Below are 18,938 nucleotides of genomic sequence, written 5' to 3' on the forward strand. Positions count from 1 at the left end.
ATAGCGATTGGTAGGGTTTTTTTATATGTGAAAGTTAATGGTAGTTTCCACCATTTTACCTTTCCTATTTATAGCAAATTTGCACTAAATTACATCTTTTATGGGAACTTATATATATATTTCCCTTTAAGGAATGATCATTCTTGGGAAGGTTAACGAATTGAAGACCTGAAATATGAAAATCTATGTTTACTCACTGCTCTGTTCATGTCTGCTGAAGCAAATAGCTAAAATTAACTTTCTTCAGAAAAAGTGTCATTAGCCAGACAAATATATAAAATATAATTTTGGCCAATAGAGACAACCAACTTGAAGAAAACACTTCATTTCTAAATTTCAAAATGACCTTGCAAATAATGCCTATGGATATTATACTACACAAATTAGATTGTAACTACAGAAATGGGCCTCTACTAATAGTCTTTGATTTAAGGGGGAAAAAATTAAACTTGCCTAAGAAAGGCAACTAAACTACCTACCAACCCAATTATTATAGCAGTGGATAAATTTCAAGAGACTAAAATATTTCCACCTCTATGCAATCTTGCACCAATTCAATTACTCTCTATGTGACAAGCAACTTTTGTGGATGAGAATAAAAATGCACCTATCAGAACAATATTACAAACAAAATAATTTTAAAATAAGTTATTTCTGGTAATATAGCTCACAACAACTATAAGATTTTGACATACAGCAAAACTACTATACCTTAATTAAACTTTCACTAATTTAAATTTCTATTTTAGAAAATGTCTGGGCTAAAGACTATCCTAACTATCAGAAAAGTTCAATACATCGAAGAATATTTATTTAACAATAACAAAATAACAACCTGTTAAATAGGATTACTACAAGGGCACCTCAATTCTAGTCATATATTTGAAAGCAAGAAAATTGATTAAAATGTTCTTCTGTTTACTCGAATCCATCACAAATGCAGACTTGCTTTTGAGCTGATTATTACGATTAGCACAATTTATTTTCTTATAGCTGTGTACTAAATAATGTAGAAAAAGGCATTTAAATAAATCCAATGTAGCATTCTCCCTCTCAACAGCTCTCATTACATGTTTCTTATCTTTTCCAAAGAGGAATTCATCACTCTTCTGTCCACCCCAACCTTCAAATACCTAAAATTAGCCTAAGGCCTTTCCTCTTAAGTGGAAGAAATTCCCAAACATGTACCATTACAGACTTAACTTTCTTCAATAAATAGCCAGAGATTAAAATCTAATCTGAAAGTACAGCCTTCTATGTAATACTGAACGAAAAGACCTAAGGTATCAATACCATTGAAATTACCATCATAAGCAACAGAAAACAAAATGACATCTGAAAAGGGGTAATAGCACGAAGGTAAGGCAAAAAGATTACATACAGAAGTCTCACTGCACAGGACATAAATTATAGTAAAATCTCATCTGTAAATTAATCTCCAAATTACTTTAGCTATTATTTATCCCTTGAAGAAAAAAATGTATGTTCAACTAAACATCTAAGAGACTACTTTGTATCAGGAACTATTCTGAATATGTGAAATACAATGATGAATGACATATACATCTTTTCCTCAAAGAGGATATAATGTAGTAGGAAACCAAGTTCTGCAAACAGAACATACTCATGATATAATAAATGCATACATAATTAAAGTACCAATAGGGCAGAGAAGGTGATTACAATTCTAAAGGAGTAAGTGTGCCTAGATGAAGAGAGAAAGAGGGGAGATGGAGGGAGAGGAAAAACATGTATGTAGAGGAATACAGGCACTGTGGTGTTATATGAAAACCACAAGTATTCAGTCTACCTTTTGTAGAGGGCTAACCTTGAAGAGCAAAAGATGAGGCTTCAAATCAATGAAAAAAATAGTTCTATATCTAGACTTCATTCCATGGGCAATGAGGGAATTCCTGAAAGTTTCAAAATGAAAATCAAAGTGAAAACAGGCAGACAAATTCACAGGACTCTGACAGTAACCCAGGTTAGTGTTTCTCAACCTCAGCACTAGAGACTTTGGATAATTCTTTGTTGTAGAGGCAGTCCTGTGCACTGTAGCGTGTTTTGGCAGCATCCCTGGCCTTTAACCTCTAGATGCTAGTAGCACCACAGTTCCAGATGTGACAACCAAATGTGTCTTCCATGTCACAGGGAGACACAACTGCCCCCATTTAAGAATCACTGGTGTAGGTGAAAGATGTAAAATAAAGGGGGCTGAAATGGGAATAGAACTAATAAGGTGTTGGGGAGAGACCTGCTAGATTAAAAACTAGAAGTGACTGAAAAATGGGGGCTAAGGAAATTGGAGAAGTCAAATAGAAAATAAGGAAATAAAAGAGAAAAACAAAATTTTATGGAAAATGTTTATTAAGCCCTAAAGTTACTACCCTAAAACGCTGAGATGTTATGATCCAAACCCCTCTACTACTCCAGAGCAAACAAAAGCAACAACCCTCTTCCCTTTTCCTTAGCTTTCAGTAAGCCTTTCCTAGACCAATCTTGAGAATGTGATAGTTAAAACAAAACAAAACAAAACAAAAATACAGATATGTCCCTTTATTGATCCTCCATTCCTGATAGCCTTTCCCATCCATGTATTTCTACTTATGGAATGGAAGCATTTGTAAATGTTCTGTCCTACTGGTAAATAATCAGCTAGTTATTTATCCCCTTCTAGTCAAACAACTTTTACTTTAAGTCTCAAGATTTACTACAAGAGTGAATATCATTCTTCACAAAATCTAAATAAACAGTACAATAAGACAGTAGCTGAAAATAGTTTTACTCTTTACATTGAGCATTTAAAAAAAAAAAAAAAACAGGTTTGTACAAGCCTAAAGTATTCAAGGATCCTTTTGTATTCAAACTGTAATGAACCTATGAATCTTCTGGAGATGTTATTAAAATAAAGATTCTAGGGACGCCTGGGTGGCTCAGTGGTTGAGCATGTGCCTTGGGCTCAGGGTGTGATCCTGAAGTCCGGGGATCAAGTCCCACATCAAGCTCCCTGCATGGAGCCTGCTTCTCCCTCTGCTTGTGTGTCTGCCTCTCTCTCTCTCTCTCTCTCTCTCTGTGTGTGTGTGTCTCTCACAAATAAATAAAATCTTAAAAAAGAAAAAAAAAAAGATTCTGATTCAGTAGGCCTAGAGTGAAGCCTGAGACTCTGCATTTCTAAAAGGCTCCCAAGACTGCTAGTACTGCTGATCTGGTGACCACACTTTGAGTAGTCAAGTTCTAGAAAATGTCATAGAAAAGATCTAGGTAAGAAACAACTACTGGTCCAGACAGAAACTGAAGCCACCCCCTGAAATAGAGACAGAAGTTCAATAGTTCAACGTCCAAACTCTTGTAAAGCTTGACCTCGATACTTAGAGCCTTTAAGACCATTATTCATATAGCCCCCAGAACCCTGGCTCCTCAAAATATCTTACCCTGGTTCATAAAAGCCCTTTCCAATGGTTTAGATCTAAAGGAAATCCACCTTCATTCCTTACAATTGAGGGGAGTCTCTATGTCTGAAGAAAGAATGGTAAAAGCTAATTTTTAGGACTGTTTGAGTTCAAAAGCCTAAAAGTACACACTTTTTTTTTTTAATTCAGTCAACATTTCAGCATACGACTCTATGACCTTCTTCCTAGAAATACAAAAAAAGCTAAGATCTATTCTCTTCCCCTAAAAGTTCACAGTTTAGCCAAAGAAAAACCTATAAATGCCACACTTGTATAGTAAATGTACTTAAAGCTATCAAGCAACAGACCGATTTTTCAGTGCACAATTCTTTTGGTACAACTGCAAAACACCAATGCTTCTTAATACCAGCCATATGTTGTTTTATGTCATTTTATGTCATTATCTAATCAGTAATAAATTAGAAATCAAACTGTTATCCTAGTACAAAAAGTTTCCAATACTCTGAATTTTAAAAATCCCTTCTGAACATCAAAAATTGTGCTTTCACCTTTTATGTTCTGAAACAATGAATGATTTAAAGCTGCCATGATGGCTTAGCAGTTTAGCGCTGCCTTCAGCCCAGGGCGTGATCCTGGAGACCTGGGATCAAGTTCCACGTCAGGCTCCCCGCATAGAGCCTGCTTCTCCCTTTGCCTGTGTGTGTGTGTGTGTGTGTCTAATACATAAATAAAATCTTTAAAAAAATAAAATAAAATAAGTTGCTATGAATGACACTTCTGGATGATCTGCATTTTATTAGTCACAACATCTTCATATACTTAGAAAATAGTACAACATATATATGGATTATCACCTTTCAGACAATGCTAAGTAATTACATTAATTCATTACCTTTTGCTGTAATAACTCAGCAACCTACGTCCTGCCACTCCTGAGGATCTCAGGTCCACTAATGGAAATCTCTTCTCAAGAATTTACTATATATTAACTTGAAAATCAACCAGTATTTCTTTTATAACCCCTTCTAGCTCACAATGGTCTTCCATCAATTAATTAAACGTCCTGGTATTTTAGTATATTTGTAATTATAAGAACTAAATATAAGACTGTAATTCCATTAATTCAGTGGTTGATCTAAAATCACTAAGAAATATTGACTACAAACTGAATAAAAACATTTGAATTTTTAAAATAAAAAAATTAACTAATTTTCATATTATCATCAAGACAAGGAACTTCTTCCACCTAATTTATTACTTGGATTTTCTTTAAAAAATCTCCTACATCTCCTACTCCTACATCTAACTAATTTAGAATAGTAAATCCAGACTTATAAATCACTGTAGTGTAGGCTCCAATCATTTTTTCTCCATAGGTAATGGAGAAAAACAGGAAAAACCAGCTGCAAAGATTATGTTGTATTTTGTCCTGTCATTCATTATCATTAACTGTGGGCTTTTTGTGAAAACATATTAGGTTCCTTAAGTTTTCACTGTTCAAATAAAAATAAGAGTAGAATGCAATAAGTCAGTCAGTCTATGGAAAAACAGACTCACTGTTAAAGGATTAGGGGTAGGCAAACATCTGTAAACAAAAAAGACCTTTTAATTTGTGAAATCAATGTACAGGATGACAGGATGAAAACAGGATGGTGCTAAAACTCATCTAAATTATATCAAATAAAGCAAAAAAGGATTTACATACACACACAAACATATTTTTAAGCTCTATCATGAGTCAGTCCCCCAATGTTATCTGCATAAATTTAAGAAAGCCTACAAAGTAGTCATTACTTTAGTCTTTAAAACTTCAATAATGGGACACCTGGGTGGCTCAGCAGTTGAGCATCTGCGTTCAGCTCAGGACATGATCCCGGAGATCCAGGATCGAGTTCTGCATCTGGCTCCTGCATGGAACCTGCTTCTCCTCCCTCTGTCTGTATCTCTGCCTCTCTCTGTGTCTCTCATGAATAAATAAATAAAATCTTTTAAAAAAGTAAAAATAAAAAAATAAAACCTCAATATTACAGTGGAGTTCTATGCCAATAAAACCAAGATCAGTTGGAATACTCTTGCTAAGCAAGGTCACATCCAATTTCAAAAGAACTAGAACACCAAACTGCAACTTCTTTTATTCTTTTGCTTTAGAACAGAAATAGAATATAAAATGCAGAGAAATAAAATACCATGCCAAAGTTATTTTAGGTGAATGTGAATAAAAGTGTTTTTTTTTTTTAAGTCATGGAAGTTATTTCCACAACAATCAGCTGTAATAATTTTTAAAGTTTTTATAAAATGTGTTTCCATACCTTACCAAAACCAAAGATCAGGGCAGCCCGGGTGGCTCAGCGGTTTAGCACCGCCTTCAGCCCAGGGCCTGATCCTGGAGATCCGGGATTGGTTCCCACATCAGGCTCCCTGCATGGAGCCTGCTTCTCCCTCTACCTGTGTCTCTGCCTCTCTGTGTGTGTGTCTCTCTCTGTCTCTTATGAATAAATAAATAAAATCTTTAAAAAAAAAAAACCACCATCAAAGATCATGCTAAAATGCCTATTCACTTATTAGCAAATGGTTCCCTTTTTATTTATATGTGTACCCTTCCTTAAATTGAATCTGGAAATATAGCAGAGGCTCTTCAGGTCTGCTAAATAATATACTTGATATTACTCTACTATAATTGAACTTAAGGTAGTGGTTAATCAAAAGTAACCTCACACACATTCAGAAACAGATAAACACATTTTAAAATTGCAGAATCATAGGCAGTAGAAGACTGGAACCACCACCATTTGATAAGTAAATGGCACTATGCCAAGCACTTTCTATCCATTGAGGTATTTAATCATCATAATTCCATGAGACTGGCATAATTATAGAGCCACCTTTACAGATGAGAAAAGTGAGGCTTAAAAGAGGTTAAAATAACTTGCCTATAATCTCACAACTAACATAATGTCGGGCTCTGGAGTCTATACTCTTAACTATGATATTCTGCCTCCAATTTGAAGGAATTGGTTTCATATTCTGTAACACTCCTTTAACACAGTTCACTCTTAACACTATTCTAGCTAATCCTAAAATGACAAATACCAATTTCTAAATGAATCTCTCTACGAATCTAACCAGCATAAATGTGATCAATGAGAAACAAGAGCTACAGAGGTTCCACTCAACGAAATTAAATCAAGCAGCTCCCTGTTCCCATTTTCAAAATGAATGGAAAAAAATATTGGGAATTAAATAGAGCTGGGGAAATTACAGTTTAGGTTAAATTTAACTATAACTTAGGCTAGCATGTTTGTGGATGAGAATTCTAAACTCACCTCTACTAATTCATTACTGACTCCTACCTTCATAGGAAAATAATCACCAGTGATGCCAAACTATTAAGATCAGCTACTCCACTTTGTAACTACAATGACCAGAGAAGAGTAAAATGAACGAGTTACTAGTTCCTAAATCCAAGCAGTAAATGCACCATAGGTTTACTAAATTGTCATTATTAGGTAAGAATTAACTCAAAACGAGATAAGGAAAAGCCAACAGTATTTACACATTGTATATAAAATGCATGCTGTTTCAGTTCACATATTTAAATATGGTAAACCATCAAACACCAAACCACCACACACCTCTAAAAAAACAAAAAACAACAACAAAAACCCTCTAAAACAAAAATCTTTTATAATCAGTCAGGAGAACAAAATTCTCTTACAATCATAAATTTGGAAGATTCTTGACTCAACAAAAGCTAAGTGGTCACTGCAAACCAAGTAAACTCAAATACAGAATGTAGTCAATGGTTGAACTTTTAATTTGTTAAAACAAAATTTAATCTGTTCTTTCCAAAGTGTATCTTGATCTCAACACAATCATGGAAGTCCAAGCTGGAGTACTCTTTATTTAGCAGGAAAACAAAATTAACTCCTTCAAAGTTAAGCCCTTTTCTATAACAACTATCATATGTCTAAATAAGTTTGAGTCTAACATTGCTTGCATAGCATTTTAAAGAACAGGTTAAGACTGAAAGTAAAAACAACAGAAAGAATGTCACATTTAAATCTGACAATTAAAATGCAGAGAAGGTTTAGATCATATCCATTTGCAAAGTGAAGTTAATTACTATAGATCATTAGCAATAAAATGACAGGAGATTCAAATTACATGAAAACAGTCCCTTCAATTTAAAAATCACTGATTCAGCAAATAGAGAATTACCATGTTATTTTAACAAAATGAGCTTAATATTTTTTTCTTTTTAAATGTACTTAATAAGAGATCATCAGAACATGTGTGACATTTTAAAAGTGACAGCATAAATCAGTTGTGAAACTCAAGACCAAAAACAAAATGGGAGGAGGAACTGAAACATCTGATAGAAGAGGTATAAATCTCTAACACACCATGCTTACAATGCAATTTAAAAAGGATAGCCAAAGAGAAAAATGAGCAAAGGACATTAAAGACACACCAATAGCCAATTAACATAAATGAGAAGTTCAACAACACCAGTAATCAAATTTAAACGATGAGAGGTTTTTTTGCCTCATACAATGAAAAAGATATGAAATACTTTGACATCTCTGTGTTTTCAAGGTTGTTGGAAAACCAGCATCTATGAGTAGGAATATAAACGTGCAACATTTATAAAAGGTTATCTGTCAATATCAAAAGTTTAATTATGTATTCTATCCCTAGAAATTGTGTTTATAGAAATTTTAACCGAGATAATCACATAAATGGAAAAAGAAACAGGCATAAGGTCAATGTTTCATGTCCCTCATTGCATATTGCCAGTAGCCTCTCTCCACTACCTGCTTTTCCCCTTATTGAAGACTCATTTTATCTCTCATATTGCCTTCAATATAGACTTTTTGTTTTCTCTAAAATGTAAATAATTATCTATATCATTCTAGATAAATTACTTGATCTCCCAAAACTTTCATTTCCCAACTCTATAAAATGAGAAAAATAATCTCTCTAAAAGACCTGTTGGGGTGATTAATATAAAATAAAAAACATTAATTTATGAAAGAATTAAGTTTACCATATTCCCTGAAACAGATACAGAAAATCATTATCAACATAAACAAAATCAAGTTTCTATCTGTCTGCCACTACATTGTGAGAAATCCCCAGAAAGATTTTCATCAAATTTGAAGCATGTGTTTGAGAAGCTGACAGCGATGTGGGAAGAAGTAAAAAAAAAAAAAAAAAAAAAAAAGGTTGGAGGAAGGCCTGAACAACTCAAAGAAAAGATGGACATCCTCTGAGCAGCTTCAATGGGCAATTATAATACAGCCTGATCCACAGTGAGCCGCAACAGATATTTATTTATTAACAATAGTTAACAATTCCCAAACAACGCTAGAATGGTTTGGCTAATATCATGTATTACTACAATGATAACTACCATTTATTGGGCACTTCTGTGCTAGGAAATATATTTCATTTAGTCCCTGTAACAACTCCACATGGTAGGCACAAGGTATTATGAGCGAAAACAAGAAAACTTAAAGACACAATGATAATCAGCGAAGAAATGGAGATTCAATTCAGACTGCCTGGCATCCAACCCCAAACCCTGGAACTTTAACCATTATTTAGCACCACTGAGTTATTACTATTCTTACTGTTTGATGTTTGAGAAAAATAAAAATTCACCAAGACTGTATGAATAAGCTATAAATAGGAACCATAGGTGCTTCCCATAGGAACCTAGACTCCCAACAACTGAACCAAATCCCACAGAGACCCATATGTGTCTCTAAATCTACAACTTCACCTACATCTGATTTAAGCTGGGATAGTACGCATTCCCACATCCTGGCAAATGGAGATGAATGGAGGTTTAGTCTACTCCAATAAAAGAAGAATAGCTCTGTTTAATTTGTAATTCTGAACACAATCCTTCATAAAAACATTACTCACATTATTATTTACTCATGAGTAAATACTGATGTGGCTGACCTACAAATCTAAACACTAAGTAAAACAGTATTTGAGAACATCTACAAGAAGTCCAGAAACTGTAGTTTTACAAGTTTTATATTGCAATTTCCATAAAGATTTCAGTTATTTTTCAATATTTTCTCCTTTTATTTTTCCTGAGATCAGTATTTGATGTTCCAAAATAAACCTAAACATTGGAGGGGATTTACATTCCAAATGGTCTCTACCATAATTCTATTAATTTCTCCAAATTTACTTTAGTCTTCTCCATAAAAGAATCCTATTACAAATGCTCTCCAGTTTCCTTGTTGCTCCATATTTTGTTCCCTAGACTACAACAGTGTAAAAGTCTTCTTTCGAAGATATTAGAACAAAAATTTTACATGAAAAAATTTGAATGTCAAATTAATCAGAAAACATACAATGTGTGTCACCAGTAAATTCTGTAATAAAGACAGCTAAGAGAGGAACATATGCTTTTGAGGTAGAAAAGAGTGGGAAGGAGGTTCTAAACTGAGATAAAGTATGGAAGGAAGCAGAAAAAGTATTGCTAGTGAACTTTGACCTCAAACAGAATAATCTAGAACTGGACCTCCACAACCTACATCTAACAAATAAACCACCAGCAAATAAGCCAAATCCCTTCTGATCCTACTTCCCTCATCCTAACAGTTTTATAATCAAGAACAGAAGAAATAAACATGATACATCAGAAATCTCTGTCTCTTAAGCCTTTCAAAGATGTTAACTTGTTATTAAAACCTTAAAAATTTACAAAAGTGAAAATCTATTATCCCAATACTAGAAATAAAAGGCAAATGTCCAGGTAAAGCTGCATACTGATTGTAACATCATCGAAAGTACAACAAAAACAAAAACAAGAAGTGTAAATGGCAGGCACCAGAGCCTTTTTTGCTTTAACGGGGGGGTTGGGGGGGGTGGTGTTTAATAGGAAAAGGACTCTTGATGGCTTAAAAAAGGGCAAAGAAAGGCTAAGAAAGATATAAAAGGGGAAGCCAATAATGCCAAATACAAATTCTGAAGGCTTCTCACTCTGCTTAGGATTTGTCTGAATCATCTCAGGTTGCCCTGCATTCACAGCTTAGCAAGAATACCTAGCGAGAAGTCACAGTATTGATTCACTTCATTTATGCATATCTGTATCTCAACATCTAACTTTGTTATAAAGATGCTTTCTTCCCAAAAGATTCTTACCCAAAACTATCCTATTCTCTAGATCACACTTGTGATTTGGGGTTATTCTCACCTCTTTTTTGTTCAGGCCAGTTTGCAGCTTCATCTATCTTGCTGTTAAGGTTTCCTCACGTATTAACTCTCCAACAGATTAGCTCCCATTTTCACCAAAACTCCATCTCCAGTGTTTTGAGGGACTTATCTCACCCACAGAGTACACAGCTATAATTCAATTACAACCACTGCCACTCTTGGCCAACAACAGTTTTACACATTTTCAAACAATGGTTACTTTCCCTAGCTATAGTATTAAGTATATCTAATATAGAAAAAAAAAAAAAGTCAGTGCTTCTCAAATATCAGTTGTGAAAAATCACTTAATAATTTCCTAAATATCACAGCTGTATACTTAAATAAAGTAAAAGTGAGTCACTAGGAAGATGAGCACAGTTGGATGTTGCATTATTATCAAATTATAGAAATTTCTAAAACTGTACTTTGTTTTTTAACTTAACTCCCTATAGGCAGGTCACACACACTTTTACGACCAGCACTGGTCCCTGGACATGAGCAGTAGTCCCTAATGCATGTATTCTCATTATACAACTCTTCAGGAAGTTTTTCACACATCTAGCAACAAGAAAGCAGCTCAAATGGCTATGAACCTGTTTAATATTTGTTTTTCACATCCCACATTTTACTCCCACCAGTCCCTATAAATCTAAGGCCCTCAGTCATAGTCTCTTAGCTCATCTATGATAGAAATTAAGTTTGAGGGATCCCTGGGTGGCGCAGCGGTTTAGCGCCTGCCTTTGGCCCAGGGCGCAATCCTGGAGACTCGGGATCGAATCCCACGTCGGGCTCCCGGTGCATGGAGCCTGCTTCTCCCTCTGCCTGTGTCTCTGCCTCTCTCTCTCTCTGTGACTATCATAAATAAATAAAAATTAAAAAAAAAAAAAAAAGAAATTAAGTTTGAGCAGCCCTGGTGGCTCAGTGGTTTAGTGCCACCTGCAGCCAAGGGTGTGATCCTGGAGACCCTGGATCGAGTCCCACGTCGGGCTCCCTGCATAAAGCCTGCTTCCCCCTCTGCCTGTGTCTCTGCCTCTCTCTCTCTCCTCTCTGTGCATTCTCATGAATAAATAAATAAAATCTTTTAAAAAGTTTGGAGATCCTATTTGTAATCAAGCAATACCTTCTGATTGAGTCTTTGCTTCTACATATTCCTCAACTTCAAAAAACCCAACTCAAAATATCTTTTCACCAAAAACGCTTCTGCGTCTAGAGAATTCTCTGCTACTTAGCAATCACCAGATGTTTAAATTAGCACTAATTAATATAAGTAGATTCATGTATTGCCTCTTCCACTAGATTTGAGAAAAGCAGCAAAAACATCAATCCATTCTTGTTAAATTTTCCACATAACACACAGTAAGTCTAAACAGTTGACTGACCTGATCCCAATAATTCACATACTCCTCAAGCAAAATGCAGCATACCTGGCCCAAGGATTGGCCCCACTGAGATTTCCAGAAAATAATCTAGCTACGAAATAGTAGTAGGTATGGCCTATCTGTTCTCTAATATCATTATGAAATAAAAGGTCTCTGAATAATCATGATAGCCTGCCTAGATCAACCTAGAATTATATTTACATAAATTTTAGTTACTTCCACTAAAATTGCATCATTAAACAGACATTAAGAATTACTACAAAAAAAAAAGAAAGAAAGAAAGAAAAAAATAATTACTACAACAGGGCAGCCTGGGTGGCTCAGCGGTTTAGTGCCACATTCAGCCCAGGGCCTGATCCTGGAGACTCAGGATTGAGTCCCACGTCAGGCTCCCTGCATGGAGCCTGCTTCTCCCTCTGCCTGTGTCTCTGCCTCTCTCTCTCTCTCTCTGTCTCTCATGAATAAATAAAAAAAAATTACAACAAAGGAAAGTCTACATATGCCTTCAATTCACAACATGCAGCATGTAATACTCTTATGCTAAGAGTTTTTCTAATACAAAGAAATTTTAAACCTCAATTCAACCATTAACAATGCAACCTGTACCAACATAGATTCCCAACTATACAGTCTGCTGCTAGGAAAAAAAAAAAATCTCTTATGTCTCTTCATACTATTTTAAATATAAGTGAAAAGTGGCAAGAAAATATGGTCCTTCAAAGATACACTATGTGAACTCTGAATTTCTAAGTAAAGATTAACATGTATATACTTTCAGTTTAGAGACACTGAGTTTTAAAGATGAAAGACACCACAGCAATCATCCAGGCCACATATAGCACTTCATGGATATAAAGATTACACCCCAGGAAGACGGTCCAAAGTCACAAAACTAGAGATCCAGGACCTCAAAAATTGCAAGAGAGTGCTCATTTTACTTTATTAATTTGCTTCCATTCCAAATACTGAGGTCACATTGGTAGTGCATTTCCTTTTACCACTTTCCTTTACTAAATGAATTTTAAAAGAATGGGCACTATATCCTCCTTTTTCCAATCTCCAGAAGTTTTTACTCTTTACTCAGAAACAAATGACAGGAGCTCTAACTCATATACTTCAACTTTACAGTATAGTCCATTAAACCTTCATATTAGGAACACTTTTAAGTGTTTATGTGCCATCCTAGCTTTACTTTCTACTCATACATCAGAAATGTGACTTATCACAATTAATTGATTATTAAAAATGAGAAAAAGCGATTAAGGGGACCCCTAAGACTACTTAAGGGCTTTGATTTTTCCTTACAGTAAATAGCTCCAGATAATTCGATTTCTATCTTTTATCTGCTTTTCAGCATTTCATAGTTTCCTTCCATATTAACAGAAGTGACCAGTTGTCACTTCTCACTATTGCCAATGAGTCAGCCTCTATCCAATTCTATTCCACTTCCACTATATGGATTCAGAAACTACATAATCTAATTTATGAGAATAGCATGTAAAGCAAGAGTAAATGTGTTCCTGATGACAGCCCAAAAGGAAGTCTATAAAATCAAGCCCACACATTTTAGTTTATCATTAAAAGCATTTTGTAGTTACCTCCTTGATCTTATCTGTTTCAAAATGGAGATAATAGTAGGTACATATGGTATTGATGTCATTTATACCTGACATAATTCTTGAGAATATCTATCTTCTTGAATTTCATTTTCATTTCATTTTATACTACCCTCTGTATACTATCAGATACTTCCTAAGTGCATCTTAAACTTCTATCAGTTTCCTAAAATTAATATTCTTTATATGGGGAGGGGTCTTTTATCCATTACTTAGGAAACTGAATTAGTTATAACACTGTAGAAATTTCCACCGAAATTTAACCTCCTGAACATCTTTAGCTGCTACTGATCCTAACCAAAAATACCACTTTCTCTAGATTATTATTACTATTAACATAATGATACTTGTTAAGACTCAAAGGCATCAAACTACTACATAATTTTCATTTCTCCTTGTCATAGAACTAGTCCCTATAAAATACTTCAAAATCTATGTAAGGCCTGTCAACCTCTATTTCAAATAAAATTAAATGAAATTTCTAACATAAAGAGATTTTAAACTGTTTTTAAACAGGTGAACCAATTCTGAAAAGTTGAAGATTTTTAAGGTTGCCTTGTAATTAGCATTCATATTAGGGGAGAAATCTTTGAAATTTAGACAAAGCAGTCAAAAAATAAAGTTAAACACGATCAGTGTGCCTATAAAGGGTCACATTAACAGCAACTACAACATTAAATTAGATGTTTTCTTAAAAGCAGAATACATTAAGATAAAGAAAATGAGCAAAAATAAGAAAGATTTCATCCCTTCACATAAAAAAATCTCTTTTCATGTACAGAGACCAATAAAATTCTACATATATGAAATATACAAGGAAAAAGGCAAACAAAAGCAAGAAAAACATCATAATCCATAAAAAGGCCCCCCAACTTAAGAGAACATTGACCATTATATAGATGATGACCCCAGTATCACCTTTATATTCCATTTAGTCTCATGTAAGTTTCAACTTCACCTACCTTTCTTCTCTGAGAGATGTTGAGGGCACCAAAATCATTAAACAAGGATGAAGCAGGTGAAGTTAGAGGATCTGGAAGGTAAGTTACATAAGTTTCCACACAGACAACTCAAGTAACCCACAAATGTAATAAATATTTAATTTGACAATGCTTATGACAGTAATAAAAATCATATACCACAGTAATAGTTAGATTCAATGCTTAAATTAAAAAACATATAGTGGATGTTCAAATATTTTCTAAGTGAATGAAACACAAATTGGAGAATATGTCTCTCAGCCAGTATTCACTACACATCTAATCAGAAGTTATATGGATTAGGATGCATCTGTTTGCTTAGAACCAAAAGAACAATCAAACAAATAAAGAAAAGATGACTCTTTATCATGTTATTAGGAATGTGTTTATGAAGAAAGTAAGTCTACTATAGTAAATGTTTGTATGTTTGAGACCAAATCATGAGAAAAATTATAAGGGGTGGTGAGGTGGGAGGGACAGTAAACCATACTTTGAGTGACTAGACTTGGATTTTAACACTTAAGCAAGGCCTTAAAACCATCTACTCCAGAGAACAGTCAATTTTTTTAAGTTTTTCACCAGTATTTTATATTCTTACTACAAATAGAGGTAAATTTAAGTTTTTAAAGACAGAAATACTACATGTTTCAAAACACAAACATAAAATTCAAAGACTTTATGGTTTCAAAGTTCTGTTACTCTGTGACCAGAAATTACAAACAAAAGTGTATCTCTAAATTGTTTTTCACTTAATACATCAGAAGAGTTTTTGAAAAGGTATGCATAATATACATGGAAATACTTTATTTTCAATTCTGAGTTCCAGTTAATCTTATGTCTCTCATTAAATTATCTACAAATGCTAAAAACCATAGCAAATGTTCTCATTTAAAGGAACCTTAAATCTCTTCATAATGCAGTATAGATTGCTACTTAATTTCTCCAGCTTCACCTGCCTGAATTTTCATAGTCTGGTCCTTCATTAGAATTAACAACAATTTAACAATGCTAAGAAAAAGCAGCTAATAAATTAACAAGATGTAAGATATTTTTATGTAATTTATACATTCAAGGCACTTATAAAAATAGGTAATATTCATCCTTTATTCTACTTTTGATAGCATTTAAAAGACAACATATCAACTATGGGAATGCTAAAAATATTATTATGCTACAAGTCAGTTTCTAATAATTTTATTCAACATTAAAATGTTCTTTTCTACAGCAAAAAAAAGTTGAAACATCCGAATAGTGATAGAAATTTGATACACACCCATAAAATGTCCATCTAAGAAAATAATCAACATGCAAATTCCTATTCTCCCCATTAATTATAATTGATAACATCTTACTGATGCAGAGTATTAACACTTAATTGTTACATATTTTTAAGAAACCATTTTTGAACATTTTTTTTAACATTTGTTTTTAGAACAGGATACAAAAGACACTTGGAAATTTCCTATCAAAAGCCATAAAAATGACCATAATCTTTGAAATAGTAACTCCATGTCTAAGAATGTTTCCAAAAGCATAAGTCTTGAATATGAATACAGATTCATACACACAGTCCAATATTAGAGTATAATACTTTAAAAAAATAGTTTAAAAAAAGCTTAATAAATTATGAAAATAAGTAATAGAATTCAATTTATAATGATCAAGACAAGAAATACTCATGTATAATTTAAAAGTATACCTAATGCAATCATAAGTATTATATCATGTGTATATTTAGCTAAGTATTATTACATACTCAGACATAAACATTTCGTAGAGTTATATGGAATCCAAATAATAGTTACTTGAGTGTGAAAATAATAGATCATTCTTATTCTCTTCCTTATACCTGTTTAAAATTTTCAAGATTTCTAAAATGAACATTGAACATATGGTTTTTAGGGTCAGAAATATAAAACAGAAAAAGAGACCAAGTCTTACCATGGCCTGCATATGGCTTGGCACTGTCATTTAGAAGGCTTGGGGAACTGCTACTATTAGTCATTCTCTGAAAAACAAAATAGATACACATAATATCACTGAGAAATACAGAATTCAGAATATTCAACAAATTCAGACTCTGATTCTTCTGCTCTCACTGGTTCTCACATGACTGACACTCTAATCCTCCTATAAATGTTGCCACATGGATTACAACAATTCATGTAAAAATTTCCAAACATATTAAATAAAAATTTTACTCACTAGTTAGATATTTAAAACCAAAGTTGCACACCTAATTTGAACTTACACTTCCATAACTTATTATGATGGGCAACAAACATGACTATTAAGTCTCTTTGTCTAAAAAATATAAAATTCCAGTATCCGAGAAGATGTGAAGTGATAATGTATAAAGTCAATAAATGCTTTCTAACATCCTCTCCCAAACCATATTACCATTCATACACCTTACAGATTCTATAGGAATCAGGCTATTCTCTGTTTTCTAAACATGTTCCATGTTTTTATGTACTCCATTGCCTCTAGTCTCTCCATCCTGAAAGGCCTTCACTCCATACCCATAAAACACAGAAAACATAGATGAAATAGTCTCTCCATCTATCCTCTACATACTCCACTGTCATCCCACCCCATTCCTCCCTGAAAGCTCACCCTGAATCCAACCCTATCCCATCTAACTTCATCACCTCCTAAACCTTACCTCCTAACTCAACAAATTTATGAATAAATGAAGACTCTAGACATCCCCCACCACTGGAATAAACTTCACTGTTTAGTGCCATATTCATTCTAAAGATACCTGCATCAAGGGATACTTTGTTTCCACTGGGCTTCCAAAACCATTGACTCCAATAAAGCTGGTGCTGAAATAGGAATCTGTGAGACTCGTATCAGTTAAAGCACCTCCATCTATTCCAGGAACTGAAATATAAGGAAGATTCAAGTATTTTAACCAATTAAAGGAACAAAATATTGATGCAGTTTCTATGTCTCTAAATAAATTTTAAAGTCTCAAATCTCTGTCACATTTATTTTTATTTATCTGTTCATAACAAAAGGCAGGACCAAATAAAATTGGCTCAGCTCTAAAAATTTGTTCAACAATGCTCAAATTGACTGATTTCTTTCCCAGAGATACAGTAATTTATTTTATATTAGTCATGTAAGCACCACCAAGCATAACATGAAGGAACAAACCACACTTGCATTTCATTTTCCCATCGTTTTCTTTCTTTAAATTATAAGACAGTAGAATATAACACACTAAAAAAAAAAAAAAAAAAAAAAGAATATAACACACTGCCATTTCTCCTGTGAATCTTCATGAGAAACAGATGTAAATTTCTCAGGACTGTTTCTCCTAACACATCTTATGAAACAGACCAGCAGTCTCATATTAACTCCTAATTCAGTAAGAACAATTCTGCAGATGTAGCAATGGGATAGAGTTCAAGAATATAGACAAGCTGTTGATTTTAGGACAGATGAATACAGAATGACTGTAACTAGTAGGACAAGCCATGATCTATCAACAAAGTAATGGACAATATGTTGTGGACGCTACCTCCCAGTAACTACTTGGAATACTGCTATCTTCCAAGCTGCCAGTTAAATATAGTTATATGCTTTACAAATCAGCTGAGCTTCAAGTAGATTGTCCTCTTCTAGGAACAACCTCTAAGAACCACTGAAACCACTCCAACCCACCCCCACCCCCACTAAGAAGAAAACTAAACTAAATGCTAATCGTTGAATATAGGCTGCTAAGATCTGAATGTCTGTATACCCACAAAATTCCTATGTTGAAATCCTAACCCCCAAAGACAGGAGGTGCTAAGGTCATGGGAGTGAAGCCCTCAGGAATAAAATTAATGTTCTTATAAAAGAGACCTACAGAGATCCTAGCCCCTTCAACCAAGTGAGAAGCAACAAGAAGGTACCTATTTATGAACCAGGAAGTAGATTCTTGCCAACCCCCTCACGAAATCTACCAGTGCTATGATCATGGACTTTCTAGCCTCCAGAACAGTGAGAAATACATTTCTGTTGTTTATAAGACATCTACCCAATTTTATTTTATTTTATTACAGTGGTATTTTATTACAGTGGCCCAAACTAACACATAGGGATTCTTAGAAAGAAGCCTGAGGTAACTTTTAGTCTCTATTTTTAAGATTTCTCAAAATGTCCACAATTAAAATGTATTCCTTTTACAAGTACAAAAAGCTTAGTTTTAATGGTTAATATCTTTTAAATTAGTGTTTACAATTTCAGATATGGCTGAAGAATATAATCAGAAACACCTAAAGATTTTTTAAATTTTTTTATTTATTTTTTTCACCTAAAGATTTATATGTGAAGTTGTTCATC

The 18,938-nt window shown here is 33.9% G+C and overlaps 1 protein-coding gene across 8 annotated transcripts in view; it reads right to left on the reverse strand.

Moving 5' to 3' along the window:
* The window catches only part of PAN3 (poly(A) specific ribonuclease subunit PAN3), a 134,261-nt gene that overhangs the window by 95,150 nt on the left and 20,173 nt on the right, over nt 1-18,938 (reverse strand). For all 8 annotated transcript variants that reach the window (XR_012016260.1, XM_072795649.1, XM_072795648.1 and 5 more), the window contains exons 2-4: nt 17,368-17,489; nt 16,545-16,611; nt 14,586-14,656 (exon numbers count right to left, since the gene is read on the reverse strand). Coding sequence is in view for 7 of the 8 variants with exons in the window: in XM_072795649.1 (XP_072651750.1) it covers nt 14,586-14,656; nt 16,545-16,611; nt 17,368-17,489 (260 nt within the window). In the remaining variant the exon portion in view is untranslated. The remainder of the gene's footprint in view (nt 1-14,585; nt 14,657-16,544; nt 16,612-17,367; nt 17,490-18,938) is intronic.

The sequence above is a fragment of the Canis lupus genome, chromosome 24 (assembly GCF_048164855.1).
Source record: "Canis lupus baileyi chromosome 24, mCanLup2.hap1, whole genome shotgun sequence".
NCBI lineage: Eukaryota > Metazoa > Chordata > Mammalia > Carnivora > Canidae > Canis > Canis lupus.